The sequence below is a fragment of the Vanessa tameamea genome, chromosome 5 (assembly GCF_037043105.1).
Source record: "Vanessa tameamea isolate UH-Manoa-2023 chromosome 5, ilVanTame1 primary haplotype, whole genome shotgun sequence".
Classification (NCBI taxonomy): Eukaryota; Metazoa; Arthropoda; class Insecta; order Lepidoptera; family Nymphalidae; genus Vanessa; species Vanessa tameamea.
The window spans coordinates 5,293,055-5,315,552 of record NC_087313.1 but is presented as its reverse complement, the minus strand read 5'-3'; the positions used below and the strand labels follow the sequence as shown (position 1 = coordinate 5,315,552).

The following is a 22,498-nucleotide window of genomic DNA, read 5'->3' as shown; positions in this document are numbered from 1 at the left end:
TACTGATTTCATCTATACAAACAAACGACACCATCATTGTAATTCATGAAATAACTTACAGTGTTAGACTTTGAAAGTTCTAGTGTAACATTCTTTCCATTTGCTACAAACTCCAGTGAATTAGTATTGCTGTCAATCAGGTTCAATGCCCAACTGTAGCCTTGTAAGTGATAGGCCTCTTCCAGAGATTCAGTCGTGGCAACGGCAGGAGCCGACGAGGTGAACCACGGAGTTGCAGCAGTAGTAGGATGGAAGTAGTCGATAGAATGCATAGAGTCTGTGACATTTAAAATTAAAAAAAAAAAAATTAATTACACACGTCAATTCTACAATTAGATATTTAATTAAATTATTACAATTTAAAAATAATTTGTCCAAGGTACAAACGATGTAATTGAGAGAATAAAAAGGTCAAACTCCATTTCATATTTCAACTTAATATGTAACTTATTATTAATAAAATCCTATATTCATTTTCAAAGTAGAAAAATAAATTTATAAAAGGATTTAGGAATATGTCAAAATAGTGAAAAACTACATGAAAATCTTATTGCCTTTGATAAGTTCAACTAAACTGTGTGTGTTCCACTGTGTTCTTCACACACAACTTCTTCTTTTAGTTTGAAAATGAATATAATATAATAGAAACGTGTGACGATGGCATGTTTTCAAGAGTAGATTCCGCTCTGTTTCAATTATAACCTTTCCACCGAAAATGTTAAATCTTCCAAACTCAAACGAAAGCATACTCTGTTTAATTTACGATCTGTAGATAGATTATTATAGATATAGATTCTATATTAATAAACCCGAAACTAAACGCGTAAAATTTAAGAATGTCATATGCGACTTCGACTATAATAATTTTGAAATTTATTACATCCACGCATCAAAATAGCGTATCACCGCAAATCATAAAGTTGTCAACATTTTATGGGTGAGATGCGAAGTGACTTTTACAGAATCGCACTATAATCTAATTTAAACTTAAATTTGATTTTATGTTGAGTTGATATAAGTTAAAAACCACTGGAAGCATAAGTAAGGAAAAAAAGATAATCAAATGTACTAAAATCAAATTCAAGGATTTATTATTAATAAAAACAAAATTAATATTAATCATATATAAACAATAGAACTGCAGCAGTTTCTTTCGTCTGTTTTTCTTAGGTTTATTTCTCACGATTCTTTAACAGTTTCTAGAGCTGCTGTAAAACTATTTATCATCTATTATCAATCTGCTAAATTCCTTTTTCAAATGTAGGTGTATGTATCTGCAGTGAGTCACATTTTTTCCGTGTATGAAATACAGCTACTCCATTGGCGGAAAATCCATGGTCTTTATTCTGATTCTGTAATAAGTCGGTAAAAAGTACAATGTCCACATATTTTTTCTCTTTAAATATATGAAAATATCAAAAAAATTCTGTCTTACCTTAAAGTTAATGTAGAAAAATGGTTGATTGTGATGGCACGTTGATAGGGTTAGCGGATTATATGAACAAATTTTAGCCTTAGTATATTAGTAAAAACACCTATTTTGAAAAGAATTTCATTTCTTTAACCCTCATTGTGCACTCATAGTCCAACCTCGAAATAAGAACCGTCTGTCGCGACGATAGTTTTTGTACAATTAAAATTGGTTATTGTCAACTTTTCAGTCTTTGACTCAAGTTGTTTTAATATAGCTTTTCTTCGTTTTTTCTACCCAAACAAATGTTTGAGTGTTATCGATAATTTAATCACACGATCAATTGAGTAATAGTTGAATTTAATCGCCATCTTGATTTTGGATTACATGTGAGACCATCCAGAAGGAATTTCATAGATATTTTTTGTAATTATAAATATTTATCCGACAGATTTATTCTTAGGTTACTTACCTTTTCGCCTGAACAAAAATCCGTCTGGTAGGTCAAGGCCTGGGGGAAATAAATATAAATAATACAAAAAATACATATTTAAATCTACATCAAAACTAAAAAAAAAAGAGGTAACTACTTATTCATCTGTTACAAAACGTTTATATCCTGGGGTTGTATGCAAGTAGTGTTACCGATAACACATAAAGCTACTGAAATAAAGAAGAAGAAAGGAAGTAAATATCTAAACCAATTTTGTAAATGCGAAAGTAACTCCGTCTGTCCATCTGTCTATTGGTCTTTCAAAGCCAAACCACAGAACCGAATTTGTTGAAATTTGGTATGAAACAAACTTGAACTCCAAGGAAGGACATAAGCTTTTTATTCCTAACTACTGACGATCAACCCCTAAAATGCGAGCATATCCGCGGGTACTAGTACGATATAAATACAAGCACGAAGAAACTGAATTGTGCTCGTTTTAAAGCCAAATCTTTGCTTAAAATCTCAATCTATTGACTCGGCATTTAGAGAAAAACTTTGATATTTTAATTGATAGTTTTTTATGCTTTAACTCACCATAAGATGCAGATTGTGGAATTGCTAAGAGGGAACAAAATTTGTATCGTTAGATCTTTCCTAGCATTTTGAAAGATAAAATTCATTTAAAAGTATAGAAGCTCTTTAAACTTACCATATCTTACGAAGCCTCGATTATCTGAACGACTTGAATAGCCTAAGGAACCAAAATAAGGTTATAAATACATAAAATCAATATTATTCAATAATCATTGAACTATATCAAATGAGTCGTTGGTTGTGTATGTGCATCCCATGAAACAAGCATTGGTAAAAAACACATTATTTAATGTTTGTGAAATTGTACCTACACATGCTATCTTACGCCTGCAAACCATGCCATCGTCACTATTATATCCGTGATATGTAACGTTTGTATAACATATCAGTACGAGTCGAGGAATCGCGAAACGAAGAAATGTATTTTTTCAATAAAAGTTATTGAATAAATAGTAAAGTTTCCTTTCTTAAATCTAGCCGTCCGTCGTTCTAATTAGTGCGTCTGCACTGAAATAATTCAATTTCTTCGTTGGCCACTGTTTCCAATTTTTTTGTCAGTCTTCAACAATAATAAAACATTTCGTAAAATTAAAGTAAATATAACGTATTCGACAACAACACTTTAGTTGACCACTCAAAAGTTGAGATTTTTTCTTTTGTGGAGACGCAGTTTAAAACGCAGGCGCAGTAGAAGTCTCACCCATATTTAATTCTAGGTCCTCCTCCTCTAGTTGCAAGTCATCGGCTCCGTCGAGAGCAAGTTGGTATGCTTGCCCGCTCAATACTAGGGGGCCTAAAATAACAACCTTATTTAAGTTTTGGACCAAACAAAATCATCGATCATAATCGCAACAAATCATCGCAAAACACAAAAATAAGTTCTATTTTTAGAGGACCTGTTCAACTTGCTAGTGCTCAATGTTGATACGAATGAAAAAAATAAAATAAAAAAATTATAAAAGTACTGCTTTTCTGCCCATGCCTCTTTTACGCTCCAAAGTACGCTCGCTTCATCTTGTTTTCATCTCAAAACTATTTTCGAAATATTATCTTCAACTTTTGCAATAAAAAACTAGTTTCTATTTTTATTTCTTATTAATAATTTATTATTATCAGAAGAAATATTTCAATGTTGTATTTTATGAAATGCTTTAAAGATACAAATTTAGGAAACTAAATTAATAGTTTCATGGTTATTATGCAGTTATTATATTATTTTTAGAATCGATACTAAAGCTTTTCGTATGAATACATTTTAAGAGTATTTACAAAGGCTACTGTTTCAGATAAACATGATAAAGAGATCACTTGACGCAATTCTGATTATCTCTTATAGAACATAGAACGAAACGTTTAATATATTAACATTTGTACTACTGCTATCTCTAAAAAATATTGACAAATGTTACATAAATGATAAATGCAGAAAGTTTTAATAATAAAAAAAAACATATGCGATGTGCATTCATGCCAATTAACATTCGACCAGCGTTTAAAACAATGCAATTTGGGTCATTTACTTGTAAGCATAACACGGCCTTACATATTTAAATATGAATAAGTAATTATCCAAGCCTCTCAGTTAAGCAATTGGAAAAACATGATGAGATATTGTGATGATTTATCGATATATTCACGAAATAATTAATATATAGGTACATTCCAATGGCAGGACAAGTAAAGATCAAAAAACCTTAGGTTATATAACTCAATACATACAGTTCTTAATTAATATACAGAGTTATTGGTAATTCGAAGTATTCCCGTTAGGAGGTGATAGGGGTAACTATTTGCAATAATTTTAACCTTGCATATGGGATGCATAATGCAAAAGTGAACCATTTTTGAATTATCACGTTTTTTAGATTTTTTCATATATCTTTTTCCGTCTCGCATTTTTAAATTTGGACCGATAATTATTATTTTAATATTGACAAATAACTAGTGTTTATTCGTTTTTATAAATCATAAGAAAAAAATAGATTTTAATTGATACTTTTGCATTTTTGACTTATTTTGAAAAAATCTAAAAAATGTGATAATTCAAAAATGGTTCACTTTTGCATTATGCATATGGGAGTTAAAATTATCGCAAATAATCACCCCTATTACCTCCTAACGGGAATACGTCGAATTACCAGTAACCCTGTATATTTATTTATACCATATCATTTAAACTTTAAACTTTTCCAAATTTCCGATAGCGAATTTGGATAGCTCAATTTTTTCACGAATCCATTCAATTTTTTCCATAATAACTACCATAGATTATTTTAGATCTTGAACATTCTATTATATCAATGTCAAAGTTTTTTATTATCATTAGCCCTACTGCCATTGGAATCGGCTAAGATAATAATGAAAAAAATGAAATATGAATTATGACATGTTGTATAAAATTAATTTTATTTTAACTTACCAGAACTCAAGCCTAAAGATGAAGAAGCGAAGGACGAACTAAGCGGAACTGAAAAAAAAAACTCTTTAATACTTTCCATACAAGAATATTTAAATTATTTGATTTATTATTTAATTTAATACTAGCCTTTATTTAAAAACGTTTCTCCTATTTTATATTAGTTAAACTAAAAATATATACAAATAAAAATGTTTAGAAAATAACTATATTATTATAAAAATTATATAGTTTAAGTTGAATTTAAGCAAAAATTTATTTAGTTGTTGTTCAGAATTTTAAATTTCACATATAATCAAAGTACGGTACTCACCGGCGCCGAATATTGGCTGTAGGAAGGGTCGTTGCGGCAAGGCATACGCTGTCGAAATAGTACATGGGTTAGAAAACAAATATAAATCTAATCTTATGAATTAAATAAGTTATTGGTCTATTCAATTCCACTTACCAGGTTTGTCAGAGGACTCCGTATCCACAGCACTGGTAGCGTTTGGTTTCACCACTACAAGTGAGGTTAACGGCGTCACAAATTCATACTAAAAATTAAACGAATAGTTTTTAATAATAAAAAATGAGCCCTTGGGGAATAAAATATATTTCTATAATTCACAACAGGTATCACTCGAATTTTCTGACTGCATTAAAAAAACTAATTTAACTTTGTCACCTTAAGAGCTATGGCCAATGCACGCTTCTCGGGACTGTTCTCTTCTTTGGTGGCATCTTGCTCGTGTGCGTCTCGCTCGTCCAACAGCTGTTTGATACTGAGGTACGCCCACAGCCTCTCCAGTGGAAGGTATTCCTCCTTCTTCTCACTCACTTTCACCTTATTCTTCACTTCGTAACGTTTCTGTCGAAATTAATTCATTTTATTTTTACTGTCAAAAATTAGGGTACAACACGAGACATTCAATGACGCAGTAACTGTTATTGTTTTCTAAATTAAGTGCCGCAGAAAATGGCCCCCACGCAGGATATACCCACATTATGTTTACGGTATCACAGAGAGAATGTCGAAGTCACTTTTAATAATTAATTGCATCGGTACCCTGCCATGGTGGTCGTCGTCCGAGCAGAAGGCGGTCACTTGTGGTTCCAGCTCCTGCACGCCCGGCTCCAGCTTGCCTGCCACTACCGTCTCCCCACCCGCGAACATCGCATCGAACGCGTGTCGTGTCACTGATCCAGCTTTGACCTGCATATTAATAATGCCAAATGCGAAGGAATTATTTTCAAAGAATCTGTTTCATAACTTCAAAGAAGTTATGAGCGTATGGTGTCGCTTGGAGAAATTAACACCTTAATTTTTAGGCACGACCCATCTCTACTTCTTTTCCTGACAATACACACATCGTCAAATTTAAAGACCATCACAGCAACACACACCTGGTTGGGCGGGTAGACAAATTTGACGTGCGCCAGCAGCGGCGACGAGACTTGCTGGTAGAAGTGTCGCAACTGCAGCGCCGCGTCGGCCGCCTCGTAGATCTGGCGCATGAAGCCTTCGTTGCGCAGCGAGAGCTTGCGAAGTAAGTCGCGGTCCGCGTCCTGACCTGGTGAGAGCGATGTGAATGTGATAACGACTTATCAATAAAATGTGTACCATTTCATTTATTAAAAATCATGTTTTCAATTACCGAAAGCGAGGGAATAAATTGAAGCCTTCTTCTCGCCAGCGTTTTTCTCGGTGATGTAAGAAAGAATACGTGTCGGGTTAGTCTCTCCCATGGTCGCATCACCGTCGGTCAAGAAGATGATAATCGGCTGTAATTCATCTGTAATATTTTTAAACGATATTTAATATTTTCAAGATTAAACCGATTATTATGAATGACAAAAATCAATATAAATAAATAGGTACGTACCATTAATTCTTTCTACCGTTTCTGTTGTCGTCTGATTGACGGCAGTGCTGGAGTCGGTTGGACTTGGTTTATATGCCTTATTAATGACATCTACAGCTACGTCGAGAGCTTTGTGAATGTTGGTTCCTACACGCAAAGAAATTTATTGAAATTATTTATTCTCTCCACATTTGAATGTTTGTATATATTCTCAAACGAACTTTGCAATTATATATATATATGTGTTCTCTTGTGTTACATCAAACTTACCGCCACCAGCAGAGAGCCTGGATATGATGACTTGCGCCTTAGCAATATTATCGGGCGTGGCGAGCGCGGGCACCACGAGCGTCACGGGCAACTCCACGGCGCTCCATTCATAATGCGGTCGTGATGGCTCCTCGAGCGCTTCCGCAAGTTTGTGTACCTAACCAACGGAAAATTTCTGTGTATTCGTAATTTTGTGTTTTGCGTTACATAAAGATAAATAAACAAATGAATCACTCTATATGAAAATGGTTTTAATGATTAAAATTCACACATTAATCAGCATTCATTTTAAGTTAAAAATAATATAAAAGCTTAAATATATTAGGGCAACACAGCTTCTAGTCTGGTATGCGTATATTTCAATTCTTCTGAGTCATTTTTATTATTATTATTCTAACACGTAATAAATAATACAGTGACTTTATACTTGATACACATAGCCAAAACTTAACCCTAAGTCTCTGACCCTAACACTAACCTTAACATTGCTGTTAAACTCGACGATGCTAAAGTAATCAGTGAGACGCAGGTCGGCGAGAATGGCGTGCATAGCGGAACGAAGCTGCTTTATCTTACGGCCGCTCATCGAGCCAGACGTATCTAACACGAACACCACGAGTTTACTCAGCGGCGTCAGCTCTTGCGGTGCGAAGAAGTGTACGAAGTAACCGTCGTTTACCTGATTCAAAAACAGATTACAAGGATACAATTGAAAACTCCATTTCACTTCCTCCTTTAAATTTGTCTCGTTGACTGCCTCGTTGGTCTAGTGGCTAGATATGAGGCCGTTTATCCCGATTTCCGGGGTTCAATTCCCAGGTCGGGCCGATAAAAAGTTATTGGGTTTTTCAATAGAATTTCTTATTAATAGCCTGATGTCTAGAAGTGTCCTCCCTCTGCTCTGCTTTACTCCTAGCTGTTGGCCCTCTTTTCAATCTTGTTGGATTTGCCGTCGCAACTGATTATATATGAAACTGAGGAAACAGTGAGCGCGTGTGCATGTTTGCGCTTGTGCACGTAGTCGGCTAGTCTACCTTGAGATTGACGGCTGTCGCCAAAGTCAGTCAAAATGACTATGAGATATATTTATCTAGACTGATTGTGATGATGTCAAAATAAAATATCTAGATATATTTATTTTAAGATAAACACTAAACAATTTCAATAAGATCAGCTCAATATCTAAAAATCGGAAATATATAAACTACGTAGTTGTGAAATTACCAAAATTTCTCCCTTTTCGGGACGGATCACATCATATTGAACGACAAACTGTCCGAGGACTCCAGTCGTTTTGTCGTCATCACTTTGTCTCGAGTACCAGTTGTGTGATGATGATGCTGACTCTTTGATCTTGTCCTGCAATGATAAGATTTGCCATTTCAGTAATTTTTTCCATGTATTGTTACGGTATTAACTAAAATATTCTTTACTACCACTAAATTGACATTAAATTAATGAATTAATTTACTATTAAAACTACTGAATTTCACTTTTCCTCGACATGTGCTATTGATGATAGCATGTCTCATTACCTAGATATCAGTACTACTCGTCCATATAATGCAATTGGATACTTTAAAATTACGCGAGAAGATGTCTATAATAAAATTAAAAGATTTGATATAGCCAAGGGACCTGGGCCTGATAATATTCCTGCAATATTTCTAGTTAATTGTGCTAAGATCGTTAGAAACTAGATAATTTTCTGAAGTTTGGAAAGAGGCATTTGTATTTGTTTGTTCCTATTTATACATGTGGTAACCAAGAGCTAATTACTAATTATCGCCCAATTTCAATAATTTCTACTAAGGCTAAAGTTTTCGAATCCCTAATTTGCACTCATATATGTCACCAGGACATGTACCATGTAAAAAATTATATAAATGATAATCAGCATGGATTTATGGGTAAACGTTCTACATTAATCAATCTGTCACTTCATGTTTATAATATTTCTAAAGTATTTATGGTGGCCTTCAAATGGATGCCATATATACAGATTTCTCAAAGGCCTTCGACAAGTTTAATCAGTGCATTCTTTTAAATAAGTTGAAATCCTATGGCATTACGGATCGCCTGCTAAATTGGTGCAAAACTTATTTAATGGGCAGAATCTCAAGAGTGGTAATCCATAGACACCACTCTAAACCATTTGTTGCTTCCTCGGGAGTCCCACAAGGATCGAATTTAGGGCCATTGTTTTTCAATATATTTATTAATATAAATATTATACCAATTTATTATTTTTTAATTTTATTACCAATAATAGTTAAAAAATGTATTATAACTTCTTATCTCTAATTATTGCTTATATTTATTTTATATTTTAATACATATGTGTAATATGATAGATAGGTAAGTTCGGAAGAAGAAGACATGCTGCGCCGACCCCAAATAAATTGGGATAAGGGCAGGAGGATGATGATAATGTGCAATATGATAGTGCATGGTGAGACTACCTGTAAGTAGTAGAACTTTTATCTAGATAATTTTGAAATGTATTTTTTATTTTGTTGTAATATTGTATCTACTGTTGGTTGTCCTAATAAAAATAAAAATAAAAGTAACTTGCCGCATAAACAGCCATTAGTCGTTTTTGTTCTTCGAGATCAGGCGTAAAAGTTATGGTCGCCTCTTTTTCATCATCGCTCTTTTCTATAACAACCTTCGAATTATCTGAAAATTTTGCAAATATATTAGGATAAATATTTAAAACAAAATAATTGTTTTTAAAATAAATTCAGTTTAAACATAATTGATCAATTTTTATTAATATACTTAAAGTAGGTATTAAAGTGGGCCAAAAAAATAAACTTCACTTAAATGTTGTTGATGAACATAATTTAGCTTTTTGTTTTCATTTTAAAACTCGTCTTTTAAATCCTCTATAAAACTCACGAGCGTCATTCTCGGTAGCGTCAATTTCATTTCCGGTCCTCACTTCTGGAACCCTCAGCAGCGAGATCTTCTGCGATTCCTTGATGTGCACGGTCACCTCCATCTTGGGCACCAGCGCGCCAGGATGTAGGTTGATGGCGTGGTTGTACACTCCGTTGCGCCGCACTAACAACTCTTCGTAGGTCAGGTTGAACACCGCCTCGGTGTTGGGCTCCACGTTTACTGATACTGTGAAGTGGTTTGAATCTCGGGCCCTGTTTAAGAGATGTAAATGTTTAGTTTGATTAGTTTGTATTATTAGCTAAGTTTTATTTAATTAGGTAGGTTTTATTATATCAGATATTTCAACAGAGTTGTCTTTGTCCACTTGTTAACAAATTTTTGCTTTTGAGTTGTAAATTTTGGGAAATATACCATTCCTAGGAAACCATTAGGAGTTGTATTTTTATAACCAAGCCAGTTAAAATGAAACACTTGACCTTAACTCTTATATAATTGAAGTAAATATATACCAGGCTAAAATTTATTATCGGATCTAGACCAATATGAACAATCCTTGCCTTGGTGGCATATAGAAGCCGTGGACAGTATAAAAGTATAAAAGTATTACTTACTTAGCTGCTATATGAGCAGCACCAATTCCTTGAGAGACAGCTTCACTGTAGATTTTCTTGGCTTCTTCTTTTTCCTTTACATAGGCTTTATAAGATTTCCCGCTTAGTCTCCTACAAGTAATATAAGTATTATAATTTATAACATTCAAAATTCTAGCCGCAATACGATTTTATTAAAGAAATATTCCTATTACTAAACAAAAAATACATTTTGCAGTACAATTCCGTACAGTATTAGTTACAAATACTTACAAGGTAAGAAAACTATTACACATATGCACTGAGATTCTTATAACATTTTTCATGGAACATCTGAATTACAATTCAATACGTACATAACGAATCCACTTATGAATGCGGTTTCTGGCAAAAGTACGTGAAACGTAGCTTGTTGGGAACGGCGCGAGGGGTTGCGGACGTAGGTGACGACGGCGGTGTGCGCGTAACGCAGCGATACCTCGGAGTTCACCTCCATTTTCGTCAGCTTGATTGGTGCACTTGGCTCCTCTGTAGTCACTTCTGATGTTTCAGTGCCCTTAAGAAATAAAGTTTGTCGTACATTCATCTTCTACTACCATTATACCCTCTTTTGCATCTCCATCTGACAATTTACAGTGTGCGGAACGAGCTTTGCAATGCTCTTAAAATGTTCATTAAATATTTCTTATATTTTTTTACCTACATACTACATACATTTATCGATTTTAAAGCTCTATTGAAAATTAAAGTAAACGAATGAAATGAGTACTAACTTCGCCTTCAGCTTTAGCGACTACAAATGTATCTTGTGTTGGCACTGCAGCTGCATACCCGTTTACCACAAAAATGGAAACGCAGCACACCACGGACAGCCATCTAGGCTGCATTTTAGCAATCTGAGGAAAAGGAAAACTCATTATTTCATCAAGTATATTATTAGCGTTTCTCTAAAATTTAATTATATTTGTATATATAATATATATATGTATGAAATAAAATTATCTGTCATAAGCGGTAAAACAGTTTTTTACAAAACTAGAAGATAGTGTTTGTGTTGAAAATAGTGGTATACTAATGAATACATAGGGGTGGTCTATTGACATGATCTCTGTCGGAGCAGGTAGAGGCCTCTCAGTGGCGTGTTGACGATAAGTCTGAATATCGTCATCGCATTCAAAACTTTGCCTTGACACGCTATAAAGGAAGCACTTTTACATCATCGTGTTGCTCTACTTGCAGGCAGTCATCGTTGTCTGCCCCTTGTGTACCTTGCGAACTAGGCACACTGAGGTTTCGAAGAGCATTTCGATCGTCTAGTCTCTCGGATCGAGAAGGAGAAGGAAAAAAATATTGTCCATGGGGGGCAGTTGGCTAACTTAGATATTGTATTTTAATGCTCTTTGACTTAACATATATATCGATCGATCAAATCAAAGGATTTCGCTTTGTCCAAACTGACTGCTAATGCTTCCCACATTCGACTTATTTGTTTCCAATCATGCGTCAAGTAAATTAGATTACCAGATGAGCGACCCTGACAAAACCTTACTGGCGATCGCTAATCAACTGGTATTTTTGTAGGTACCAGCAGATTTTGTAGCTCGCACTTCACTACTATGGCGAAGAAGGCGGTGATAGCTATAGACGAGACGCTCGGGAGAGATAATGCACTGCTTGCGTCATTCTAAATATCTGTTAAGTATCGTCAGCAAATATATCACAAATACTATTCAATGAAGCTGTAATTAAGAAGTTCTTGAGAAGGCTAAGTACAAATATCTACTTTACTTAATATGTATATTCATTTTTAATTTCGAATTAACTTAATGTAATCAATTCAATATGATCTAATGATAAGTTAAATAATTGTAATTATTGTTTTGTATATTTTAATTTGTCGGTATAACAGTGAATATTTGTAAGTATATTGTATCTAAGATACAATATACTATATATATATTTACTATCATTTTTAATTTGCTCGATTTCCCGAAACTTTGTATTTAGTTAACTTAAATCAGGAAAGAGGTTTTATGCTAAAGCAAACCTGATACTTTTTTTAACTAGTTGTAAGGGTAATTTAAAGATCTCGTTCAGGTTCGCGTATTTGAGTGTATAAACATATTCAGTCACCATTTTTTACTTTCGTATTAATTTTAGTATTTTATTCACTTTTAGCTATATTTGAACGTAATTTCTTATGGATATCAAACCTTAGGGTTTAACAATAATAATATCTTAGATACGTTGGTTGGTCACGCATTGACGACGAAGATGCTTACAGAGTTAGTGATTAAATTCTGAGTGACACCATCAGGTGATTTGTCTTTCTAAAATAAAATAAAATACATATACATTTTTTACGTAAATGTACGCCGTGAGTGTGCAGCAGAGTGTCGGATACTGATCCGCAGAATCGGATAAAACCTCTTCCTGCGGAATGTCTCGTCGGCGATACTTAACGTGAGATCGCCGTAGATTGCCTTAATCACTTTTTACGTAATCGTCATGGTCCAGCAGGAATCTGTAGTGGGATTGCAAAAGCGGCGAAACACCTGGGACTTAAAAGATATGGCGAGGGCTAGGGCCGTAGCCGTAGGACGTCAGATTACGGATATTTTTCTTAATATTAATTGAGTATAGTGTGATACAATATTATAAAACACCGAACAATAATTTAACAGTTTATTTGTTTACAAAAAGACAAGGAAATCATTTTACATTACATTAAATTAGCAGCCTGTAAATTTCCGACTGCTGGGCTAAGGCCTCCTCTCCCTTTGAGGAGAAGGTTTGGAGCATATTCCACCACGCTGCTCCAATGCGGGTTGATGGAATACACATGTGGCAGAATTTCGTTGAAATTAGACACATGCAGGTTTCCTGACTATGTTTTCCTTCACCGCCGAGCACGAGAGGAAATTTAAACACAAATTAAGTACATGAAAATTCAGTGGTGTCTGCCTGGGTTTGAACCCGAAATCATCGGTTAGGATGCACGCTTTGTAACCATTGGGCCATCTCGGCTCAAGGAAATCATATAAATGTATAATCTTCTATATTATTTATTTATATATATATAATAACAAGTCGTGACTGACAGATTCATCATCGCCGAGCGTAAACTATTAAAGTTAGGGCCTTGAAACTTGGTGAGTAGGATCTTTTTATTGAGTAGACACCCACTAGAAAGGAATTTTGGAAATTTAACCTCTAAGGGGGTGAAATAGGGGTTGAACGTTTGTATGGAAGTCCGTCATTTTTTAAGTTAGGAACATGAACCTTCATTTTTGAGATACTGATTAAAAATAAGTAGATACGTATTAAAACGTTTCTGGATATTCTACCCATAAAGGGGTGAAATGACGGTTGAAAGTTAGTATGGAAGTCAGTCATTTTTTAACGTAGAAACATAAAACTTTGTTATAGGGATATTGACAAAAAATAAGTAGATAAATATTTAAGCGCTTCTGGATATTCTACCCCTAAGGGGGTGAAATAAGCGTTGAAAATTTGTATGGAAGTCCTTATTATTTAAGTTAGAAACACGAAACTTTATTTTTTAAGATAGTGGTTGAAAATGTGTAGATAATTATTTAAGCGTTTCTGCATATTCTACTCCTAAGGGTTGAAATACGGGTTGAAATTTCGTATATAAGTTAGTTTGTAAACCGTCATTTTTGAAGTTATAAGCATTAATATTTATTTTGGGGCAACTGATAAGAAATGAATAGATATGTATTTAAGCATTTCCGGATATTCTACCCTTAAGGATTGAATTTAAGACCTCAAAAATTATGCAACGGCACCAGACTAAAATTAATGATTCTCTATCGTAATGTCATAGGTTACAGTTATCACTGTACTAAAAGAGAAATAGTGTATATTCCACGAATATCTTTGATATCATCAGAATACCCCTTTAATTTCAAGAGAGTACAGTTCGCGCTTAAAATATGCTTCACCATGACAATTAATAAGGCACAAAGTAAAATTTCTAAAATGGCCGGAGTAGATAAAAGAGAAGACTGTTTTTCGCATAGACAGTTATAAATAGCCTGTTCGAGAGTGGGCTCTGTACACAAATAAGGTCTTGAATTAACGTAATATTTATAATTATTCTGTAATATAATCAATTTTCACGCGAGCAAAGCCGCGGGCAACAGCTAGTTAGTGATTATATAATATTTAGATACTTACATATAAAATACTTTATACATATGTAAATATGTATAAGATGTAGTACCAACTGTTAGGGATACATAAAATTAGTAAAAAGTAGTAAAATTGTCTATGTCTAAATCTCATTGTCTTTGATCTAGTTCTAATAAATTCTATTATATTTGATAGTACGAAAAATCTATAATAATAATTAGTATGTACCTATATAATGAATAAATAATTTCGCCAGATTTATATAAACTTTTAAAAAAATAACAATACATCTACATGTAGTACTTGTATGAATGATTAAATTTATCAATCTGGGAACTTTTGTTTTGGTTTTATGTCATTAAAGATAACACATTATGCAAATAAAATCTGCACACATAATACAAACTTAAAAAATAAGATTAATCTTTTTTTTTTTGTATTTAAAGACTTTGTATCTAAGAGTTTTTCCTCCTACAGTCGCCCTAAGTAGGTACATAATAACAGATGTTTTCCTGTCTCTGTTTTATTCATTATATTGTTAAGTACAGGCCATAACAATTTATAACAAAATTCAACACAATTCAGAGATTCCGAGATATTCGTCACCGTCACTGAATTCTTACTCGAGCAGCAGTGTTAACGTTATTATTGGTATTCATCATCAAACATATTGTATTCGAAAAAAGTAGTTAGGTTACTATTTTTTTATTAAATAGAAATATTGGCGATGTAAAATGTTTATGTTTTAGTAATATCATGTTTTTTACTTGGAATTGATTATTATTCTTCATTTTCTTTAGGTGTACGCTAGTTATTGACGGTATATTATTCCATTAAATAAGAAGCGTATTTTAAAACTTTAAAGTTCTCTTTTTTAGTGACACAAGTTGGATTTTTATTCATGTACAATTAAAATGTCATTTCAGTTGCGTTTAGAAGTTTCGTGTTATGTATGTATATTTCCATCTTAATATGTCTGTAGGCAACGATGTGCATTGAAGGGTTAATGTAGCCAAGCAAGAGATAACAATGAGACAAATTCATTCTATTTATTCAAAAGGTAAACAAAAACAATTTTTATTATTTTATTCTATTTGTTTGTTTATTGTTATCGTTTAAACAAAACAATTATTTACTACCAGTAAAGATTAAAAGGGTTAATTTATACACATCTATAGAATTACAATTGAATAGAAAAATTACAATAAAATATAAATAAAGCCGAAAATTAAAAATCATTCCTAGACATAATTTACGATTCTCAAAATGTATCTATGAATAGGTCATGAATTATATTGTCATTATGTGCTAACAAAAAAACTTCCAGAAAATATAGGATTAATTTTGATTACTGATTATATTATTATCTTATCCATCGGAAACTATATCTCATGTTAAATAAATTTAAAAGAACAGCCCACTGTAGTCTAACACCAGAATTTCTTACTTGTAAGGAATAGACTACGTAACTAACAATTAAAATTTAATCTATTAAATTACAAATTAACTATGCTTTCATTCTAATTTTATATAGTAAAAACATATCTAGTTATTTTTTTTTAAGGGTGCTATCAAATTCTAATCGAATAAATTTGCAATTCTAAGTATTTTTTTCACAGTTGTGATTAGTCATTATGCATCAATATACGCATAATTTTTTTATCGCCTTTATCAATATATTTGTATTAATATTCTACTATTAATAAAAAATCTTAACCATACTTTGATATCCCTCTATTTTTTTTTAACAATCGTCTATTACAATACACTTCGTGTGTCAACAATTGATTGCCAATCTTTGTGAGTATCAACAACAGCTGTAGGTACAATGTTTCAACTCCATCGCATTAGTGGTTGAGGAACAGCCCTATACTGTAGGTGACGTTTGCAAGACTGGCCCTAGCTTACGCAGCTCCCGACCGTACCTCCTGACTCACGTGTAAAATTGTTTATACCTACGTAATGGAGAAAAATAATATGTAATTTTTTTAAAAGGGTTGATCATAAGGCCATCTCTGAAATTTCGTGCTATTTTTAAAGAGGCCGGGGCCCTTCTTTTCCAGTCCAACTCTGCACAGATACATTTATTTTTCTTATATCTTTATTCAGATATAACAAGCAAAATGTTAATAAATAAATATTTAATCTTATACTATTCATAATACTTATTCATCATATAACATACATACATATATGAATATTAAAAGATTGTCTGTTTACTACAATTTAAATAGCTAAGATGTCATAAGGTATAGATATATCATTATTTTTCGCTCTAGACATTTTTTTTATATTCAAAGTATATTTCAATACGCGCAACTATTTAGTTTTAACAGAAAGTTGGACAAACACATAGGCCACTTGCGTTAGTATTCTGTTAGAAGTAGCAGCGTATCTTAAGCGTGATATGTTACTACAACTGTAAACTTACAACTGTAATACTCATTTTTGATCCGTGTATCCTTTTACATATAACTTTCTGAAATACCATGATCATGTTATGAGCTGAGTTCAACGTTGTTCTTACAGAATAGCTCTACTGGTGTTAATTGGACATCTCCGTCCATAGACGTTAGGAACCAATTCTTACGTACATAAGATATTATATCCCTTATACTTGCAATCTCTTATAAGATCTCAAATCTATATATATACTATTGATGAATGTTACCTGATATATCTATAGGTATAACTGGTAGGAGCTTACCCAAATACCTACTACCAGCTGATACTAATAAAATGTGATTTAATTAATGATATAATCATATTGGGAAAACACAAGATACATTAAATTATTGTTTATAAATATTCAGAGATAACAAGAGTGATTTCCAACTTATTATGATACGTACATAGGTCACTCGCGAAGTAAATGTAAATTAAGCTATCGTATATTGGATGTGTTATTTATTTCTCCGTTTAGTTAATTAACCATAGTGTAAACGACTATGCATACAATTTTACGATAAACGTTTTATGTGAAATACCGAAGGCGTAAACAAAAAATCCTAGTTAGGAATTACCAAAGAAATTATAAAACTGATAATCGTTCTTAAACCGTAGAACCGTTAAAAAATAAATATGCCTTCAGTGTTGCTGAGCTAAAGAATTTAAAGCTTCACATTAAATATTCATTAATTACAGTTATAGACTAGAAAAAACGGTAAATGACCAAATCCCAGTAGAATAATTTTGTTGATTGTTTGTTTTTTTTTTCATAATAAAATAACTAGCTAGCCATTCTCACTTCCTTCAAATATAAATTAACAATTATTAATCTAACATATTCTTATATTAAGTAAGTTAAGTCAACCCTACCAAGATTTAACAAACACTTAGTTTATTTACGCATAATGCTGTAACATTGTTTATTTCAATAATGATAATGTAATGTCGTGTAACCAAAGAATCAAACGAATCTTAACTAAGTATGTTTACTTTTCTTTACTAAATTACTTTTAATTTTGCCGTTGCGCAATGGTTTCGATTTTCTCAAAAAAAAAACTTAATACTTAGCATATAAATAATATGAGGACTGTATAATGTTGCCGAATAATGAATACTTGTTAATATATTGTTAATATTGTTATTTTAAAGTTCCATCTCACTACGATTAGCATTTATGGCGAAAAAACAAAAAAAACCCTATATTTTATATTTACATATATCATATTATATTCAGATAAATAAATATAAATAAACAGTTACTATCCAAATATTAGTTAATTAAAACAAATACATACGTATTTATGAAGCGTTAAAGCTTTAAAAAAAAGCAATTAATTTCGTATAATCAACGATTCAAATGCGCAATCCACTTTCAAATTACCTAATCACTTTACACTTGAAATAATTAGTAAAGTGAGCAATACATTAAATCCCTTTTAAATGTTATAAGATGTGTTTTTGACTTTGACTAATAAAAAACAGCTGAACATTTGTTTTCTCTTTATAACTAACCCAAACAAACAAGTCCGTGAACAATCGTGCATGAAATATAAGCGCCTACGTTGTTGGCATACATTGTTTAATTGTATAACATACTATACATATTTATATTATTAATTTTACTCTAGGGTAAATTTAGTCACCTATAACAAAAAAAAAAACTTTCCAGCCATACTCAATTAATTAATCGAACTGTTATTTCATTCATTTCATATTATTATATAATGTATTCGCAAATATATATTGAAACCAGTTAGGTACTCGTTATTTCTATTTTTATCACACCTTAAAATACAGTTATAAGATCATATTATAGTGTTAAAATGATAGTGCCGCAATCATGGACGTATTATAAACGAAAAAATTCATTCACAGCCGGTTTGTGTTACTTATATAAAACCAAACTATACTCACTGGTTTGTTTATGCTCAATGAGATGATTGCAACAATTGCCACTCAAGCTCTGGCACGTTCCGCATTCACTCCTTGATAGAAGGTAAATTATAAAGCAACTAATGGTGGACCGATAACAAGCGTGTGTCCCCTCCGTCGAACTGCGTGGAACTTGTTACTTGTTAGTACCAGAGCCGCGGCTTATATGACTATATCTCATCTACATATGTATACGAACTATATCTAGGTATTTGTTTTCGGTAACCGGACTTTCCGCAGCGCTTAGCCTGGGATTATTTATTATGATTCCAAGAAACTTTTCCTTTAACTAAACAATTTATATTAATGATTGTTGATGATAAAAACATTTGTTACTACAAAATTGATAATCGAAGTAATACTATGAGTATTTTACGATTCGTTTTGTAAAAAGAATAATAAAATCGATCAATGGACATATAAAAAAATATCTGGGTTTCACGTTTACTCCAAGTCGATAGAGCAGCTTATAATATTATCTTAGTTTTCTAATCACAAGTTCTACGAGCTATTTTTGCAACTTTTTACTTGAGTTCTCGTTTGTTGAACTTAATTTTGTTTTGATTTTAACTTCACTATTACTTGTAAGTCAAATCTTGCAAAGAACAGTTACAATAACACGGAAAGTATGTTTGTTAATAAAATATGTTTCTCTGGTATTAAAAAATATTGTAAAGATTCAATAGAAGGCTACTTATTGTTTGTTGCGTTTTAATAAAGTACATGCTTGTTTGGGTGCTTGAATTAAACGGTGTCTATTTGTTTATCTGCTTTGTGTTTTGTTCACGTCCTATATCATTCATAATTTTGCTGTCAAAACATCATCATGCACATTTGCTAACTAAATGATATAGGAGTTTGGATCACGTATAAAATTATAACGTACAGACAGTGGCGTAGCCATTGTAGAGCAAGGTCGTGCAGTGCATCAGGGCCCCGGAGCTCTATCTATAATTTTGATGAGCGATATAAGTTAAAGAGGGGGTGAGAGCCCGATTTTTTTTCTATGAGCCGGGGCCTTTGTCCACCTAGCTACTTCACTGCGTACAGACACATACTATAATAGTTTTTTATACTCATTAAGATGTAAGCCAAAGCTTATAAAATTATAAATGCAAGTTTGTAAATACCATAATACAAATAAAAATACCAAAGATTAAATTTTTGGCTAAAGTGGTCATTATGAAAGGAGCAAACTTTAAAATATTATAGTGCACAAGTATGTGCACAGAAGTTTGCAGCTGTATAATCAGGTAGATTAGACAAATGAGAAAGTTATACAATCATACCTACAGATCATTATTTCACATTGACATTCCAGAGTTATTGTTATTAATTGAGTCTTTTTTTAACTTATAGACAAAAATAAATGCTACCATCAATAACTCATAAACCCTATTTTTATCTATTACAGATTAGAAAAAAACTATAGGTTTTTGCAGATTTGAGTATGAGAGAGTGAGACTAATGAGTGGTTGGAGCAACTGACTTTAACAAGAGCCTTAAGAACCTTAACAGTTAAACTTACCCAAATATAAATCTTAAAGTCGTGGACAAACTTTTGATCTATGTTTGACAACAAAGTTACAACTCAAACCAGCTTTAATATTTTTCATCTTTCCCATACATGAAATAGTTACTAAAAAACTAAATAAAATAAACGAATAAATAAATACTATAACATAAATATACTTATGCTTACTATTTAAATTAATATGTTAAGTGAATAAATTTCTTTTTTTTTATAATTAAGGTTTTTTAAAATAATATCATGCAAGAAAATAAAAGAAACTAAACAATTAAAATACATATATTTCAAGTTATTTTTTTAATGAAACCAAATTGATTTTTTATTTCTTTCTCACTATAAAATATACAACAAAGATGAACATAGTGTGTAAGGCAGATATCAGGAGATCACTCATCACATATAAATCTTTCTTTTATAGGCATGGGTTACCAATGCTTAACAAAATTTTATATTTGTATTTTTGTTTATCAAACAATCATTTCTAATAAGCAGGTAAATTTCCTAGAATATATATATCAGTACAGTATAAAATTAGTTCAACCTGTGTCATGTTGCCTAATATTACTCTACCAGTCAACTAAGTGCACAAGTAGAAATTGGAACTACTCCATAAAGAATCAAAGTAACTATATAACAAATTTACTATTAAATAAATAGCCAATATTAGCAATTTTCAGATGTACTACAGTAACATAGACAACTCATCATTGGTATCAAACACTGGATTTAAAAAGAATTTTAGAATTTAAAAATATTTAAAAAATTTATGATCCTAGTAAATATCATATGGCATAAATCCCCTGCATTTTGGACTTCTACATAAGCATATCTTTCTTTTATTCAAATTTTTGGAAATTAATTCAGTAGAACTATTTAGATAACTCGAACCATAATCAAATGTAATTTCACCATTATCAAATATATCTACACAGCTAAAAAGGGCTAGTTTAGGTATGGGAGAATCAACTCTAACCGGTATTATAACACAATTAGATTCACAACTATGATTTATATACCTTCCAATATTGCCGAACAAGCTAGGATCTACAAATGTCTGGATAATGTTTCCATTAACATGTTCATTTAAACAAAAAATATAATTCATTTTACTATGTGTTTGATTATATGTTTGGCGACGTAAGGCCTCTGATTTTGTTATGACTTCTCCAGCATATTCACATACAAATGTTCCTTTAGGTATAAATTCCCTTGTAAATAGCCCTAAACCTTTCGAAATATTGTCACAAGTTGTCACAAACAGTGTATCTATTGGTCCGTTTTGAACAACCCTATTTCCACACTTTTCTGAACATTTGCAATGCTGACTGCATTCAATTATTGGGTAACAATGCAAACCTGTCTCTTCCTTTAATTTAAATATCTCTAGATATTGTGATTCGATATGTGAAGTATAATTTGCACCACCAGAAATTTGAAGACAATTACAACAATCTTCTTTACATTTTACATTACAGTCACAGTTATGTGTAAGTTGAGAATTAATTTTTTCTATTAAACTAATATACTCATTAGTTTGATCCTCAGAGCCAGGTATATTTTCATCAACGTAAACAACGCCATCTTCCTCGTGTGAATAGTTATCATGCATAATATACAAAATACTGTATCGGTCTTAGTTATTACAACAATAATTTATTTAAAAGACAAAATTACAACTAGAATAGAACCTGCTTATAACTGTCATAACAAAAATTGACAAATAGCAATTTATAATTTATGACGCATTTTAAATAAACTAGACACATAAACGAGGCTCTATGGTTCAATGTTTTTGTCTTTCCCAGACACTTTTAAATTTTTAATAAAACATTTTATTGTGATCGAAGGTAAGTTGATTCGACTTTCTCATTTTTAATATTTAAAAAAAAAACGGCGTTTGTTTTTTTTGCGAATTTCTAATAATTTTCCACCTTATAAATTTAATAAAAAATAGTCAATGTAGAAAA

General features: G+C 32.0%; 2 protein-coding genes across 4 annotated transcripts in view; both read right to left on the bottom strand.

The window, feature by feature from the left end:
• LOC113392406 (inter-alpha-trypsin inhibitor heavy chain H6-like) overlaps positions 1-19,162 on the bottom strand; it is a 32,951-nt gene extending 13,789 nt beyond the window's left edge. For 2 of the 3 annotated variants that reach the window (XM_064220856.1, XM_064220857.1), the window contains exons 1-22: positions 18,983-19,162; positions 11,239-11,361; positions 10,822-11,021; positions 10,487-10,597; positions 9,873-10,126; positions 9,547-9,650; positions 8,196-8,330; positions 7,450-7,650; positions 6,972-7,128; positions 6,723-6,848; positions 6,495-6,632; positions 6,244-6,410; positions 5,906-6,052; positions 5,525-5,707; positions 5,306-5,393; positions 5,171-5,218; positions 4,861-4,908; positions 3,142-3,234; positions 2,557-2,598; positions 2,442-2,465; positions 1,884-1,922; positions 60-277 (exon numbers count right to left, since the gene is read on the bottom strand). In XM_064220856.1, the coding sequence (XP_064076926.1) occupies positions 60-277; positions 1,884-1,922; positions 2,442-2,465; positions 2,557-2,598; positions 3,142-3,234; positions 4,861-4,908; positions 5,171-5,218; positions 5,306-5,393; positions 5,525-5,707; positions 5,906-6,052; positions 6,244-6,410; positions 6,495-6,632; positions 6,723-6,848; positions 6,972-7,128; positions 7,450-7,650; positions 8,196-8,330; positions 9,547-9,650; positions 9,873-10,126; positions 10,487-10,597; positions 10,822-11,021; positions 11,239-11,352 (2,637 nt within the window). In that variant the 5' untranslated portion in view covers positions 11,353-11,361; positions 18,983-19,162. The remainder of the gene's footprint in view (positions 1-59; positions 278-1,883; positions 1,923-2,441; positions 2,466-2,556; positions 2,599-3,141; positions 3,235-4,860; positions 4,909-5,170; positions 5,219-5,305; positions 5,394-5,524; positions 5,708-5,905; positions 6,053-6,243; positions 6,411-6,494; positions 6,633-6,722; positions 6,849-6,971; positions 7,129-7,449; positions 7,651-8,195; positions 8,331-9,546; positions 9,651-9,872; positions 10,127-10,486; positions 10,598-10,821; positions 11,022-11,238; positions 11,362-18,982) is intronic. The other variant, XM_026628831.2, reaches the window with a different exon arrangement.
• A 1,967-nt stretch (positions 19,163-21,129) lies between these two features.
• LOC113392361 (histone-lysine N-methyltransferase SETMAR) lies at positions 21,130-22,284 on the bottom strand. Its single transcript, XM_026628751.2, has one exon. It carries the CDS (start codon positions 22,138-22,140, stop codon positions 21,304-21,306), a length of 837 nt encoding a protein of 278 aa, XP_026484536.1. The 5' UTR covers positions 22,141-22,284; the 3' UTR covers positions 21,130-21,303.
• Between the last annotated feature and the right edge of the window lie 214 nt (positions 22,285-22,498).